The 17,722-nt window shown below is 35.8% G+C and overlaps 1 protein-coding gene across 3 annotated transcripts in view; it reads left to right on the top strand.

The window, feature by feature from the left end:
* Positions 1-542: 542 nt before the first annotated feature.
* Positions 543-17,722, top strand: part of LON2 (lon protease 2) — a 29,837-nt gene continuing 12,657 nt past the window's right edge. The window contains exons 1-3 of one of the 3 annotated variants that reach the window (XM_006853953.4): positions 543-920; positions 3,329-3,438; positions 3,781-3,889. In XM_006853953.4, the coding sequence (XP_006854015.1) occupies positions 814-920; positions 3,329-3,438; positions 3,781-3,889 (326 nt within the window). In that variant the 5' untranslated portion in view covers positions 543-813. Of the gene's footprint in view, positions 921-3,273; positions 3,439-3,780; positions 3,890-17,722 lie in introns of all 3 variants that reach the window. The other 2 variants (XM_088861078.1, XM_088861079.1) reach the window with 2 other exon arrangements.

The raw sequence follows: 17,722 nt of genomic DNA on the forward strand, positions 1-17,722 counted from the left end.
GGAAATAGCTGAAAATTGCAACAAACGGTAAATAATTAAATAATACTACTTAAAGTATAATACAAACAATGAACAAATTAATATTTTTCAAAGCACATTATTTCATATAAGATGTTTCTTCTAGATAAAATTAATTGTCATCTAAACATGCAATAAATTATAATATATATTCTACATAAAGCGTCAACTTCACATAATCAAAGTAAGACACACCTTCACATCATGCAAGATGTAGTTTTTAAATTACAAATCATTATGTTGACTTGAAAATTTATTTTTATAATTAATTATAAAATTTAAAAGTTCAAAAAATGGCACAGATAGACGTATAAATTCTTGAAAATTTTAAAATGGATTGCCAGATAAAATCTAACACGATGTCCGTATATTTATTTTGAGGCCGGTCGATGGGACGTTACGTCCCTAAAATTGTTGCCCACAAAGATATCTTAAATTGGGTTTTAGCACAGGGAGTGAGTTGCTCCCGCGGGAGCATATAATGCCCAAACTACCAGATATTAATTGAGAATAACTTTGCATTAGGTGACGTATTTAGTTTTTGCAGGTGGGAGGTGGCTTCATTCAACTCACGTCTCATCTCATATTTAGAGAGAGAGGGGGGGGCCATGAAGGCCAGAGTTCTAGAGAGAGAGAGACGCGCCCTTGGAGGCCAGCCGAAGTTATAGATAGGGAGGGAGGGAGGGGCCTTGAAGGTCATACTCTTCTAGAGAGAGTAAATATATATTTGGGTCGGTTTTGAGGAGGTTACTTGCGTTGTTTTTTTGGTGATTATTTGCTAATTTTTTAGTAGAAATGGCAGAAATGGTTGAATTGCCCGGTCGGCTGGCTATTCTTCCATTCAGGAACAAGGTCTTGCTTCCTGGTTCCATCGTTAGAATTCGCTGCACTTCACCTACAAGGTAGTTTAACTCTCCATTAATTTTTAATCTCTCCCTCTCTCTGGGTGATATCTCCATTACATGAAAACCTGTTGTATTTGTTCTGGGGTTAATTTCATGGGCGTTCATTTATTTTCCCTCAATTCATGGAACCAATGTATGGTTTGTGTTTTGGTGTTTCCTCAATTGCCCCTGAATTTGGCGTTTTGAATTTTCTTTTCCTTTTTGGCTTTCTTGGGTCTTGTGAGTTGGGTCCGAGCCTGGAAATTAATTTCATTTATATGTGTGCTTTTCTTCATTTTGGTTTGTGTTTTGGTGTTTCCTTAGTTGCTTCTGAATTTGGTGTTTTGATTTTTCTTTTTCTTTATTTTTTGGGTTTTGTGAGTTGGGTACAGGCCTGAAAATTCTCTTCATTTTTATGTGTGATTTCATCCATTTTTGGTTTGTGTTTGGTGTTTCCTTAGTAGCCTCTGAATGTGATGTTTGGAATTTTCTTTTGCTTTTTTGTTTTTTGGATTTTGTAAGTTGGGTCTGAGCCTTTTGGTCTTTTTTTTTGTTTTTTCGTTTTTGGGTTTCAATGATGAACTGGGTTATGCGATCCCATCATTACGTGCACTGTTCCAGAAGATTTGACATTGTAAGTTGTGTCCTGGCCCGAAAACTAGTTTATTTTCTATGCGTTTTAACTTCAATTTGATTGTATTTTGGTGTTCACCCAGTTGCCTCTGAATTTTGTGAGTTGGGTCGAGCCTGAAAACTAATTTCATGCCTATGTGTGTGTTTCTTTGTGTTGGTCTTGAAAGCTACAAAGATTGAGTTTTGGTGTTTTTTTTTTATTCTTATTTTCTAATTTGCTGAAATAATATTGGTTTGGTGAGTTGGGGACTTGGGGTTCCAGCCTGAAAGTAAAATTATTCATCTAATATCGTACTTTTTATTCTAGGAGCCATTGAGAAGTCTGTATAATATTTGGGGGGTGTGGTTTCCATATGGTTGCAACCTTAAACAATCCAATATGAGGTGCACCTCCAAATTTTATCATAACATATAATTTTGATGTAAAATATTCTTAAGTTTATCTCCAAATCTATTTTTAAATCTAAATATGAAATTTTAAACTCCAAATATGATTAAAATCAAATAGATCTATAAACATATGAAAATCTTGAAAATGGACGGTCTAGATAATGTGTTGTAAGATGCAACATTTTTGGAACTCAAAATCCTCTTGTTTTTTCTTTTCATAGTCATACATCTCAATGTCGAGATGATCAATTAGAGGGTTTTTCAATGTTAAAACAACTTTTTTCGATGGATATTTGAGGTGCATCCGTAGTTCTACATTTTAAGGTTGCAACCTTATATAAACTTTTCCATTCTTTGGGTGAATTCTCCATTTGGGTTTATTTCCTTGTTTTGTTTTTATTTTAGGATAACTTTGATCGAATCTATCTTTTAATTGAACTTTCCTTTTTTCGCCTCCTTTTAATTGGGTAATTTGGGTTTGAACCTGAAAACTTTGGGGATCGAGACAAAGAAGAGTTTTACACAACTTGAATACAGAGGTCGACCCAATTATTACAATTAAGAACATTTATTTAGTGGGTTTTGCCCAGTTTGTCTTTACGGTTTTCTTTTATTTTTGTCGAATTTCAAATCATATTATCTGAATACGGTTGAAACAAAGCCCTGTAGGGCCACTAGCTGTGGAACTTAAACATTGAGTTGTTCAAATCAAATGGTGATCATTATCATTGTTGTTATTCCTATGGGATTTGGTCATGGTTTTGAACCGTCTTCTCTTCACAGTTACTTATCCTTTGTTGATTTGAAAGATTTATCTTACTGAAGCCAGGTTATTGACCATTATTTTAACTTTCTATCTTATTGGAGTTGAAATTTGGATCTCATTCTTTGTTTATTAACTACTTGTGGTGTCTTTTTCTGCTTTAGGGACTTAAGACTTGCAAGGTTGATTACCTCTGTGTTATATTCCTTATATTAGAATTTTCCTTCAAATCTTAAGAGGCACTTCTTGCCAAATGGTTTCTTGATTTTTTCTTTGGGGGATTTTGCTTCTCCTTAAATAAATTTTTTATTTTATTGCTTATTTTTTTAAAACTGTTATGTATTTGATTTTGGTTGTATAAGCAATTGGTCTATTAAATTTATCTGAAATGCAACTCCAGCTTGCTCTTTGGTATTTTCTCCTCTTTTTCTTAAAAGTTTGGTGGTATTTTTCTATCGGGTGTGAACATTCGATCTTATGGTCGTATAAGAAATATATATAAATTCTAAGAGTTTGCTGATAATGTCCATTGTGATTGCGTGCCTCGGTTTGGCGAATGATCAGCAATATTTGCTATAATATTAGGTGGTTCTCTGGACATAATGAAATGATAATGGTGCACCATTGATGTCTATGCTAGTGTGAAGCTTGTGGAGCAAGAGCTTTGGCAAAGAGAAGAGAAGGGCTTGATTGGGGTTCTTCCAGTTCATGATGCAGGGGCCGAATCTTCTGCTTCTACTTCTCCTTCAGGTGATTTGAATGTTTCTCAGCATTCTGTTTAGAGCCAGTTTTCTTGTATAATGGCTTTCTAACTGGGATGAAAGTATGGATCAAGTCTCATCTCTCTCTCATGCTCTTAATCTCTTTTTGTATCTCAAAAATACACATACTCTTTTCCCTCATGCGCATACGCTCTTTTTATTTTTTTCATGAGTGTACATTCTCTCTCTCTCTCTCACACACACACACACACACACACACACACACAGAGCATGAAAGGCATAGTGGTACCCTCTTATCCACAGGCATTTACGAAGACAAACTCTCCCTCTCCTATCTCTCAATCTCATATACTGCTTATCTTCTCATAAGGTGCCACAAATGATTCAAGGGACCATGGTTCGAATAATTCAGCTTCTCCAACAGAGTCCCACAAGCAAGATGGGAAGAATCAGCATGATCTTATTAATTGGCATAAGAGGTCAGTGTTGTGGATTGTCTAGTTTTAGACATTTACATCTTTCTTTGTTTTTTATTGCTTTCAAAGAATCATGTTTCTAGTGCCCAGTTTAGCTCAGTTGTTGTTAAACATTTGTTGAAATTTGATGATTTGCCTGGTTGGAGTTGGGAAGTTGTGGCAAATGCATGAGTTGACAAATTCTCATCCATATGCATCAGAGGGGCAAACCATGTATACCTTCTTAGATACTTGTGAATCCTGTGGTCCCCCAAATAAGCATCATATTGTTATCTTCTCCATGGTGTTCTCTTTTGCACAACTGCAAATTTCTGAAATTGGAGAGATGGGACCGAGATCTGATGACTATCACCATCAAACTAAGATGCCCAGATATGGATATAAGCTTCCTATCTGGTACATCAATACACATACTGTAGTTTATATTATACCTACATACATACATACACTTACAAGCGTGCGCCTCCACACACATGCTTGTGTGTGTGTATATATATTTATTTGTATATACATGTAGTTGAAATGCTACAGTGATTTCGCCTATAGGCTCATCACTGTCTGAAAAAATCGGACGGCATGGATAAAACGACCGCCACGAACCTAGCATGTCCGTGGCGGTACATGCTAGGTCAGTGGGGGTAAAAAATTCATGCGGAAGCATCATAGACATTGCGCCGTCCGTTGCGGGTCCGTTCAATAAACCGCCATGGGCATAGCAAGTCCGTGGCGAGGCGAAACACTATTCATTTTTATCTATAGGCATTTTTAAGACTTTTCCTCTCTATATATATATATCATATTGATGCATTTTTATACCATATCGTAATACTTAATTTTCATTTTTCGTCCATATTATATTTTTTATATCCTTATCGTTTTAATATTATATTTTTTATATCCATATTGTTTTATATTCACAAGTATCCCGGGATTTTCTAGTATTGCTATCCGTGTTGTATCATTTTTGGTTCTTGTATGTTGAACATATTCTAGTGTCCATGCGTCATAGCCAATAATGTGTTTTAGGTATCCAAATCCTCCATATCTAACCAAAAAAATTACCCATGAAGTAAGTGGTTAATGATGGTTGGCTATGTAAATAATCTTCATGCCAATAGAGTCTGTAGTATCAATAAGGTGCGAATCAATCTTGACACATGCCAGACTACAACATGTTGAGCACCTCCTAAAGTTCTTAATTCATGAAACATTCCTCAATATAAGTAGTATCACCGTCTTGCAATAGTTCTGGTATTGAGTTTGCTTAATCGTTTGCATTTCCATGTAATTTTGATATATGTGGCTTGGATCTGTCTCACATATAACACTAATGGGTTTCTTTTACAAATAGAGAGTTCTCTTCTATTTTCCTTTGATATGTCATTTATATATAATGTATATTTTTTATGAACGGTCCTTTGTTTTGTCATTTATAATTCGATTCAACTTGTTCATGCATTGCTTTAGTTAAGATTTCTATAAGGGATAAGGTTTGGAGAGAGAGAGAGAGAGAGAGAGAGAGAGAGAGAGAGAGAGAGAGAGATGATGGTGTTGTAAATCATTCCACCCTCATTTTAATTAGTAAGGTAAACTACTCATTTCATCTTCTATGCATACATATATATGGGTTTCTCTATAGTTAATACCCCATGAAATCCTATAGGCTACATTTAGAAAGGGGCGTAAACTGTCAAAATTACCCTAGTTGCCTTTTTTTTATTCTATGCCAATAAAATACATGAGGGCATTTTTGTTATTAGAAAAGATATTGTTGATATTTTCATCAAAAGACAAGGGTAATTATGAAGTGACACTCTGGTCACTTCATTAATATAAATTTCCTTGTCTTTCAATGAATATTTTAAAATTGTCCTTCTCGAGATGATAAACATTTCGTTTCTCTTTTAGTATAAATATCAATAATGTCCTTTTGAATGACAAAAATGCCCTTAATCATTTTATTGCTATAAAATATAGAAAAAGGCAACTAAGGTAATTTTGACAGTTTATGCCCCTTTCTAAATGTAACCTATAGGATTTCATGGGGTGTTAACCTTATAAAAACCCATATATATATATATATATATATATATGGTGTGGTTTCTATAAGGTTGCAACCTTAAACAATCTAATTAATACGCACCTCAAAATTTTATCATGACATGTAATTTTATTCTAAGAAATTCTTAGGATTATCTTAAAATCTATTTTCATATCTAATTAGAAAATTTTTAACTCAAAAAATAGTTAAAATCAAGGAGATCTATAAACATATGAAAACCTTGAAAATAGATGGCCTAGATAATGTATTGCAAGATGCACTATTTATGAGGCTCAAAAACTTTTTTTTTTTATATTCATACATCGCGATGTCGAGATGATCAAATAGAGGGTTTTTCAACATTAAAACAGCCTTTCCGATAGATTTTTGAGGTGCAACACTAATTCTACTTTTCAAGGTTGCAACCTTATATAAACTTTTCCCATATATATATATGGAAAAAGCTGGGATTAGCCCACTAGCTCATATGAACATAGGAGCCCAATGGCCCAGATTGAATCTGGGTCGATTTGACGATCACGGATGTCCGATAGTGTTTGAATTTTATTTATTGCTCTACAAATCCAAATCACTTGAAATTTTAGATTGTGTTCTTCGCATCAAGGCGCACCTAATAAAAATATAAAAAAAATTATTCGAGAAAAACAAAACGATCAAAATACCTCTGAAACTTTTTGGGGGTATTTTGGTCAATTTATTTCATGTAAAATAATTTTTGATATTTTTCGAAGATTCACCTATTTTTGATAAACACACGCCTCAAATTTGGATTTGTAGAAAAAAAAAAAAAAAAAATTCAAACATTACCGGACATTCGTGATTGTCAGATCGGCCCAGATTCAATCTGGGCCATTGGGATAATATGTTCATATGAGCTAGTGGGCTAATCCCAGCTTTTTCCTATATATATATATGGAAAAGTCTTCCCAACGCCTATCGACGAAAATGAACAGTGATTTTTCCTACCCTTATCACCGTCCAACGTTCATCGTATGGTCACGATTACCCAATAGTGTTTCATTTCTCATTTGTTTTCTACAAATCAGAATAATCTGAAATTTGGAGCGTGTGTACATCTTAGTGAGACACACCTAATAAAAAAATAATTCGTGAAATATTTTTGACCAAAATACCTCTGAAACTTTTTGGGGGTATTTTGGTCAATTTATTTCTTGTAAAATAGTTTTTTGATATTTTTCCTAGATTCACCTATTTTTGATGTACACACACTTTAAATTTCAAATCATTCCGATTTGTAGAAAAAAATGAAAAATGAAACACTACCGAACAATTGTGACCGTGCGATGAACTTTGGACGGCAATAAGGGTAGGCAAAATCACTGTTCATTTTCGCCTATAGGTGTTTTGTAGTATTTTCCTATATATATATATATATATACATACAACTTAGGATATAATATTACATTAATACTTATATGAATATGTTTATACATACAACTTAGGGTATAATATTATATTAATACCCCTTAGAAAAATATATTTGTTCAACACTCCTTTACGAGTACAAATTCACAATGCTGCCCCTGCGCATCACTTTGTAATAGCCACCCTTAAGTTTTAACCAAGCTTTTAAAACTTGGCTCAATCCACTCTAAACTCTATTCCTTGTTGGGCCGAGTTCATGTGTGCAAACTTGGGTAAATTAGAAAACTATAAAAAATTAGGAAAATTACATTTTTTTATAAAATAAATGCATAAATATTGTATATATAATTTTGAAGTTTTTAACAATGGTTTGTGAGTTTTGCTTGTCATATGGCCTATTTTTATATTTTCCCGTTTTTATTGGATTTTTATAAAACAAGTATATATGTATATTTGATCAACACTCCTTTTGAACCAAGCTTTTAAAACTCGGCTCAATCCACTTGGACTCTGCCCCTTGTTGAGCCGAGTTCTTGTGTACAAACTTGGGTAAAATAGAAAACTATAAAAATTAGAAATATTACACTTTTTTTTGTAAAATAAATGTATAAATATTGCATATATAGTTTTGAAGTTTTTGACAATGATTTGTGAGTTTTGCTTGTCATATGGCCTATATTTATATTTTCCCCTTTTGGATTTTTTTAAATTGTTTCCCGCTATAAATCAATATTTTTAAATCCATATTTTACATATTTTGCCATGCTATTTGGAATTTTAATGTTGCTTAAGGTATTATTATTGATTTGTTTTTTTACTATTTTTTATTTTTAGCTCTTGTAACTTTCTCAGAAATTTAGCCTTTTTCTGGGCTTTTGTACATTACTCCTGCCGGTATGAATTGACCAAATTACTTGGCTAAGGCAGGGCCGAGTCCTGAGCCCGAGCCAAGTGAATGATCCTTGGTTTGAAGTTTAAACCGTGGACAACTTGGCCTTAAGAGACCAATGCCTGATTTTGGTCAATATCAATAATCTGATTTTGGGTCCCAACAAATTTGGCTTCAATTTCTTGGTCTTATACTTCTTCTCTATCAAAATTCTGATCTATTTCTATGAGTTCTGTTTTTCCATGATCACTGGATTCAGTGATATGTGTATTGTGCTTTGGAAGTCACGATACATTAAGGATCTTGAGATGTTTTTGCCAAGTGAAGTGAGATGGTGACAAATTAATGCTGTTTCCAATGTAAAAGTAGCCATCGAACTTGCTTCAATACTTGAGTGCATAGCAGTCATTTGTTTTTACTACTCCAAGAAATAAGATTTCTATGAAGAAATGCATATTATATAGAAGCGGATGTACTTTTATCAAGGTCTTCCCCGATAAGCTACTACAGCTAAGGTATTTCAATTCATCACTCATCGTACCTTTTCTGTAACTTAATATTTGTTTGACCGTATCCATATGTCCTACTCTGGCGTCATGCATGTTGTGAGTACTTGATTTACGACAAAGACATTATCTGGCCTTGTGAGCGTGAGGTATGACAAAGTTCCAACATTGCTGCGATATTTTTTGGATCATCATAAATATCATTCTCTTTTTCCTTTAGTTTCTGATCGATAGGAGCAAGAGTTGGAGCTGGCATACATTCTTTCATCCTACTCCTAGTAAGCAGGTCAAGTGTATATACTTTGCTATGTTAGCATCAATTGGTTGGCACTTCTATGCACTTGTACTCCCAAGAAGTACTTTAGTGGTCCCAAAGTCTTTCATCTGAAGCTTCTTCCTAAACAGACTTTGTAATCTCTCTTCTGTGTTCCTTTGAAGTTCCAATGATCACAATATCATCAACTCTTATATATTTTATTTCATGTTTCCCATGTTAGTGAATAGTGAGCAATCAATTTGACTTCTTTGGAAACCAAGGACTTGCTCTCTTGAAAATCTTTCAAACCATACCCTTGATGGTTGTTCCAGTCCACATACTCCTCATTTGCTCTTTCTAGCCTTCGTTCCTTCAACTGTGGATCACCGTCACTATAGCCAAGCAGCTGCTCCATATATACTTCTTCCTGCAAGTCACCATGGAGGAATGCATTCTCAAAATCTAGTTAATATAATGGCCAACCTTATGTTGTTACAAAGGAAAGAATGAGTCTTATCGCCCCCATTTTGAGTACATAACTACAGGTCTCATCATAGTTTAAACTATGTTCTTGTATGGATCCTTTTGCTACAAGACGGGCTTTGAACCTTTCAGTACTTTCACCCTCTTCAAAATTTGCTACAAGACGGGCTTTGAACCTTGCAGTACTTTCACCCTCTTTATGCTTCACTTTAAACACCCAATTGCAACGAAGCATATTTTTATGAACTGGTTTATCAACTATTTTCCTATGTATGGCACTCATGAAGAGCCATATTTCTTTCTTTATAGCTTCTAGCCGCCTGTAGTGGTTTCTTGCCTCTAGGTAACTGGGGGTACCACATTTTCTTGTATCACGGTCATATACACTTGATATTGAAGGGTGAGTGCTTTATAACTAACCCATTTTTTATTGGGATTATTGATCATTTTCATTGGGGTTCGACTCCTGTTATTGCCTGTTTCACCTTTTGTAGATAACATGGGCTCCTCTTCGTCACCAGACTGTTACATATCTAGAGGTTGCAAGTTATTGTTGCTTCCTTGTATATCACTTTGAACCTCCACACGTCCTTTCATTCATGGAAGGGAATCGAATGTTTATGTCAACGGTTGCTGCTCTATGCCCCTTTTTGTAAGTTAGCAATGGCATATTATTATGTTTTGGACCTGCTGTAAATGATACTTGACTGCAACAATTTGAATTAATCAGATTTTGACAAGCTTGCAACATTGCTTATGCATTCTGGCAACACACGACAAACTTCAGGGCTTGCATTCAAGCATTTAGAGGTGTTTTTCAGCCTAATTTTCTGTCCAAAATCAGCATAGAACAGCAATGGGATCATAATAACGATTTGGATATTGGAGCGAGAAAGCATGCTTTTCTAAAGTCAGGGTATTTTTTCAAGGTCATTTACAAGATGGTTTTGTCTTAGTTTATTTAGTCAAGGGCAAAAGTGTCAAAGTTTGGGTTTAAGTAGGAGTTCTAATTGCATTAGAATTATGATTAGGAGGTCTACATAAAGTCAATAGGGTTAAGTTAGGGTTTTGGTTCTTAATTGAGTAATTGTTTTGAAGCATTTTTTCATTGAATTCTTGTGAATTCTGAAGCTAGACTTGTTGCCTTCCTTTTAAGATCGAATCAATTCATCATTTTCTATGAATGTAGGTTTCGGATGTAACGCTTTTTGCAAGCTAGATGCCTCGGAACAATAGAAGACTTACCTACCTCCTACCTTACCAGAAATAAGCATATATAATCAAAGGTTCCCATTTTTTCCTAGTGTGAATTTGCATCATCTGGTATTAGAGAAAGTCGTCTCTTCCAAAGCGCCATGGCAACTAAATTAAGATGTGGTAGTCGTGGCCAAGGTTGTGGAGTTGTACCAACACGAAAAGATTTTGGGAATCTAATGAAGAGAGTCGAGGAATTGGTCCTTCGAGTTGAGTGCCCCACCTGCTACGAACGAGGGGACTCCGTCGTTCATGGCAGTGATGGTTCTGAGGCAGAGGAGGTGAACCTTTTTTTGATCAGGGCAGAGAGAACTCTATGTTAGAATATCGTTTGGTTTGTGCTCTAGAAGGTTCAGATCAGGGTATTCGGGACAATGTTCTTGATATCTTAGGTAGATTGCAGCCTGATGATTTCTTGAATTGGCTTGCTAGTGTGAAACCTTCTTTAAATGGAAAGAATTATAAGAAGAAAGGAAGGTAAAATTCATGTCTACTTGGTTGAAGGGCCATGCGTTAATACATGCAACTAGGGTTTAAAAAGAAAAAGAGAAAATCACGACTTGAGGGAAGATGAAGTCATGTTTGATGGAGAGTTTTGTCCCTTCTGGTTAAGCACGGAGCCTATATCAAAGATTCACCATCTACGACAAAAAGAATAGTGCATGCAAAGATATACCAATGAGTTGTATCACTTAATGAGAATGAACGAGATCCATGGGAGTGATGATCAACTTGATGTGAGATATGTAAGTTGTCTGAAATTGCAAATTCTAGGTGAATTAATTTTGCAGAGTTATTTTTAGTCTTGAGGAAGCAGATTAGTTAGCCCTGAAACTTGAGACAAAATTGAAGAGGGGTTTCTATAAATCTTTTGTTTGATAAGAGAACAATCTTGGTTCAAAAGGGCCTATTGTTAATCAGAAATCGAGAGAAAAAGTTGGCTCTGGTTCTTGGCCGATTAGCTGACTCCAATTAGTTAGGCTTTGATGATGATGATGATGGTTCTTGACCTATTGGTGCATCAAAGATTCAAAATATAATGCCCCAACTACGATTAAGCCTCTTCAAATTCAGGAGGAGGTGTCTAAGTGCTTTACGTGTGGCGAGCCTGGGCATCAATCTTTTGTGTCCCCTAAAAAGCATGCTGGGACACCATTTGACAAGGATTACAAAGGGAACATAGATGCAGAGCCAGTTCAAGATGGGGAGTGTAAAGATGTCCCAAGGGCACCGTAATGTTGCTGATTTATGCCGTGATATACGAGAAGTCTTGGTGATCAGGCAAGTAGTAACAACCCCAAAGGTGATGAAAGAGTCATGGCTTCGAACCAATATTATATTTTCCTTAAAAGGTACACAGTCCAGCTTAAGGTGTACATGATTATTATTATGTCATAGGGGATGGTGGACAAGCTGAAATTAAAGTTCGAGAAGCATCATCGACCATATAAAATTTTGTGATTCAAAAGAGGCAAGGAAACTCCTGTTAATTCTTGTTGTTCAGTTAAATTTTCAATTGGGAAAACCTATTTGTCTTTATAGGATGATGTGATTCCGATGGATGCATTTTATATACTACGGTCGGGATGCATTTTATATACTACGGGTTGCCCATGTTTGTACGATCACTCAGCTATACACCATGGGAAACTCAATAGGTATATTTTTTGGAAAAATGTGGTTAAAATTACCCTATAAATACTAAAGAGGATAATGGGCTTGAACCACGAAGGGAGAAGGAGAGGTTATTCTCTCTTTAAACCAGTTTCTTGATGAGGGCAGGGAGCAAGGTGTTGTGAATGTGTTGTTAACAAAGGATAATTCATGTCCTATCTCTCTTCCTGCCCCTTTTACACCTTTATTGAGGAGTTTGGGTTTCTTATGCAGCTTATGCCTAAGGATTTACGTGATGGTTTACCCCCTATGAGGGATTCAACATTGTCTTGATTTAGTCCCTGGTGCTACTTGTCCTAACATGCCACATTATCATATGAGCACTAAAAACATGAAGAATTGCATAGGTAGGTAACTGAATTTGTTGAATAGAGTTCATTTCAAAGAGTTTGGGTCCATGTTTTGTTTCTCTTCTCACATCAAAGAAAGATGGTTCATGGTGTATGTGTGTGGCTATTAATAAAATTATAGTACAGTACCGCTTCCTATTCCTGGTTTTGATGATATGCTAGATATGTTATCAGGGTCACGTTTACTTAAAAAAATTATCTAAGAAGTGGGTAGCATCAGATTCGCATTCCCCAGGGGATGAATGGAAAACTGCTTTAAGACTCAGGAGGGTTTGTACGAGTGGATACTGATGCCGTTTGGGTTGTCTATTACCTCTAGCACTTTTTTCAGGATCATGAATTAGGTGCTTCGTCCATTTATTTAAGAAATCATGATTCATGGTTGTATATTTTGATGATATTCGTGTTTATGGTTTGGGTGAAGAACTGAAGATGAACACCTAGATCATCTGAGGCAGGTACTGGAGGTACTTCGCTAGAAGAAATTGGAGAAATTGTTCATATATTTCAAAAAGAATTTCCTTGGTGACAGTTAGTTTGGTATTCTTGGGGTTTGTAGTTTCAACTAAAGAAATTAAGGTGGAATAACCTAAGCTGCAAGCAATTTCTGATTGGCCTACGCCGTAAACAAGGGGTGAGGTGATGAGTTTCTATGGTTTAGAAACTTTTTATAAAAAGATTTATCAGAAGTTTCAGCACAATCATTGCACCTATTACTGATTGCATGAAGAAGTGCATTTGAGTGGACAAAGGCAGTACGTGAAATCTTTAAGCTTTTGAAAGAAAATATGCCAAGTGAACATGTTCTGGCATTGGCTAGGTGTGAGAAGATTTTGTTAGGTGGATTGTAATGCTTTGTATGTGGGTATTGGAGCTGTCCTTAGCCAGGAAGGTCAGCCCATAGCCTTCTTAAGTGAAAAATTGATTGAATCAAGGGTTAAATACTCTACCCGTGATGTGAATTTTATGCTATTGTTTAGGCTTTACATATTGGAGGCATTATCTTCTTCAGATGGAGTTCGTTCATTTTCTGACCATGATAGCTTGAAATTTTTGAATGCTCAAAAGAAATTGAAGTGGCGCCATACAAAATGGATTTTTTATATACAAGAGCTCACCTTTGTGGCACAACACAAGTCTGGTAGTCAGAATACAGCGGCTAATGCTTTTGAGCAGGAGATCTCATTCACTTGGGACTCTTGTCAATTCTTGGTGGGTTTATAGTCCTACCTCAGTCATATGCTGCTGACCCTTACTTTTTAAAATTGATGAGGAATGTCTACAGGAAAATGTGTCTTCTTCTTTTAATTGTCTTTTGCGGGATGAGTTTCTTTTTAAAGGGATTCAACTATGTATTCCAGAGGGGTCTCTTTGCGAACATATTGTCAGTGAGCTACAGGGAGGAGGTCTCAGTTTACACTTTGGGCAAGACAAGACGATTTCAGTGGAAGAATTTCGATAAATGTGGAAACGAATTTCAACATGTGTTGAATCGAGATTCATCAAATCCGTAAATATTGGAAACGAGATTCTATAAATGTTGGAATCGAGATTACCAAAATAAGGAATTGAGATTCTAGATTTTATAGAAACAAGTTCCATGAAGATTTCTAATCGGAATCACCGATTCGGGGTTCTGAACCGGAATCAAGACCTTTGGTGAGAGATTTGGGTAACCATGCTTCAGACCATCATTCTATGCAGACACACAAGTTTTGTGAGTCATTTCTGGAATGCCCTATGGAAGAAATAAGGCACTCAGGTTCAGTGTGGCAGTCATTTATCATCTGTAGACTAATGGACAGACTGAAATTGTTAATAAAAGTTTAGGAAACTTATTGAGGAGCCTTACAGTTGATAAGTCTTTGCTTGGGTTTGGATTCTCCCTCTAGTTGAATTTTCCTATAGCAGCAGAGTTAATTGGTGCACAAGAAAGTCACCCTTTGAGATAGTGTACGGGCATTCTCGGAATAAGGTGCTAGATTTGGTACCTCTACTTGAAATGAGTAAGCGAGTGATTAGGTGAGCATCTGTAGGAGGTTCATTAGCAGGTACAAGAGAAGCTTCAAAGAAAGTTACAACAAGTACAAGGTCCACGCTGAGACACTGATGCCAAAAGGAATTCAAGGTAATTAAGTAATGGTGTACCTTAGGCATGAATGCTTTCCAGTGCTACATATCACAAGCCTTTGTAGAAAAAGATTGGTCTTAAGAAAATTAGCAGGAATGCATCCAAAATTGAGCTTCCAGAGAGATATGGAATATGTCCTATAGTTGATTCCTCTGATCTGTATGAGGATCATGGAGAGCCTATTGAGACAGAGGTGGCTGAAGAGAAAGTGCATGTGCCTCAAGTTGGTTACTGATATGATCCAAAAGGTTATTGAGATTCGGACCACTACTACTCGTCGTGGTTCCTACAATCAGTATTTGGTCGAATGGGAAGGCAAGCTTGAGTCAGAGAATTTGTGGATTCCAATGGAGGAATTAAGAAAATTGAATTGATGCCAAGGTCTTGAAGAAGTTTACGAATAACCATAACTTGAGGGCGAGTTCTTTCTAACCTGGGAGACTAATGCTGTCCGGCAACATGCAACAAACTTCAGTGCTGGCATTCAAGCATTTAGATTTGTTTTTCATCCTGGTTTGCTGGGCAAATCATGTTAAAGGAATTTGGACACTATAAAGATTACGTTGTTGTTTCGGAAATGGAGTCATAATAGTGATTTCAATATTGGAGCAAAACGATATGCCTATGTCAAGTCAAGCCATTTTTGTAGGATCATTTGTAAGATGAGTTTGTCTTAATTTATTTTGTCAAGGGTGAAAGCATCAAGTTTGGGTCTAATTTTAATTAGGAGTTTTAATTACACTAGAAATAGGATTAGGAGGTCTAAATAAAGTCTATAAATTGCGGTTAAGTTAGGGTTTTGGTTCAGATTTGAGTTATTGTTTAGAGACATTGTTTCCTTCAATTTTGTAGAGTCATTAAAGCTAGGCTTGTTGGATTGTTTTTGTAAGAAACCTTTGCGTTCTTTTCTGAAACAAATTTGCATCAACTGTTGCACATGTGCTTACAGCTCTAACAACACATCCTTGGAGTAGTTCCATGTTCAACCAAGGCCGGTATACCTCACTATGCTGCTCTTGGTTGGCATTTCTAGCTTGCCGATCTGAAATTTCAGCAGCTTCATTTTCATCTTCAGAGTCTGCAATCCGTTCCTGACATGTCCACTTTCCTATTAAATGAACTGTCAATCCGTTCCTTACATGTCCACTTTCCTATTAAATGAACTGTCATCAAACACCACGAGTCTTGAGATAATAAGTCATTGATTCCTGGATTATGACACCAATAACCTTAGTAAACATCACTGTATCCAAAAACAGACAAACTTCAGGCTTTGGAGAAACTTTATTCCTTAGGGTCTTATCAAAATGCATATAGCATATACACCTATTCTTAGCTCTCCATAATCTGGACGCCTTCTATGCAACATGATATAAGGAGACTTTCCACCCAGAACTGTAGATGGTAGTTGATTTATAACATGTACAGCGGTATGAAAGGCCTCACTCATTAATTTAAGAGGGGCTCCACAAATGTGCATCATAGAGTGCATTCTCCACAGAGGGTCGATGTTTTCTTTTGGCTATACCGTTCATTTCCTGTGTATGTGGGCAAGAATTGTGGATATTTATTCCATGATCACGAAAGAACTTTGTGAATTCATTAGAAGTAAATTTACCTCCACCTTCGCTTCGGTAGTTCTTTATTTTTGATAAAAACTGATTGGCTGCAAATGAATGGAAATGTCGGAATATAGAGGATATTTAAGATTTTTGTTTCATGACAAATATCCAAGTATACCTCTTATGATCATCAGTAGAGGAAGCATGATGGGCTCCATACATCTGAATGGACAAGTTTAAATCGAAAAGAAACCCACTTATTATTTAATGGAAAAGTTATGTGTGAGTCAGCAGGTGCAAGGGTCCGCTGATTCTCCAACATCCATCTTAGAGATGGACATTGTAAAAAACCCATGGGGCTAAAATGAAATGAATTTAGACGGTGTAGCAATTTCTTAAAAAAAAATCACATTTTAGATTTTGAAAATTTTATTTTATTGTCATATTGATGATCATCTTAGCCTAGATCATGAATCCCAAAAATTTTGGATTAAAAATCTATTTCTAAGATAGGTTTAGGTGGGGCCTCGCATATGTACAGTATGAGTAGGCTGACTCATAGAAACCCCATCCTTATTTAATTTAAAGAACAGTTCGTGACTTCTACAAACTCGGACAACTAGGACACATCGACGTGTCTAGTGAATTTTTTTAAAAAGTGAAGGATGGTAATAGGTCATTTACAGCAAGACTCTCAAAGAATGAAAATTTGCTATGGGCTAGACATTGTCATAAGTCCAAGTTCGCTTTATTTGACACATCAACTTCAGAAACAAGCAAGGATAACTTAATTGAATTCGACTAAAACATAGACTTTAAGGCTTCTTTTATAACATATATATTCCCACTTTTCCCCTTCAGCGTACATCGTCCTCATGAGAAGAGCCTTCACATATACAGAAGAGCGTGTAAAAATGACATTGGAAATTGAATCATCAACTAATTGTGACATAAAACAAGATTTGTGGAACAAGGAAAGTGTTGGAGAAAACTAAAGAATTAGGAGAAGAAGCACTGATGCACTTTTTCCGGCATGCAGTACTACTGTTCCTTTCCTATGATATGGAATTAAATTCCTTCCCTATGATATGGAATTAAATTGAAAAATTTACCAAAATCATTAGAAAGTGGTTTGCTGCACCTGAATTGACTATCCATGCACTGTTATTTTGCTAATTGATCTTCAAATTTGAAAGAGTCGCAAAAAGCTATTTGCATTGGTCAGAAATTTGAATCACATCAGAGACTAGGTGATGTGCTTGAGGACTCACACACTGTCGTCC

This window comes from Amborella trichopoda, chromosome 3 (assembly GCF_054954075.1).
Source record: "Amborella trichopoda isolate Santa Cruz 75 chromosome 3, AtrichopodaSantaCruz75HAP2 v2.0, whole genome shotgun sequence".
In the NCBI taxonomy this organism is placed as follows: Eukaryota; Viridiplantae; Streptophyta; class Magnoliopsida; order Amborellales; family Amborellaceae; genus Amborella; species Amborella trichopoda.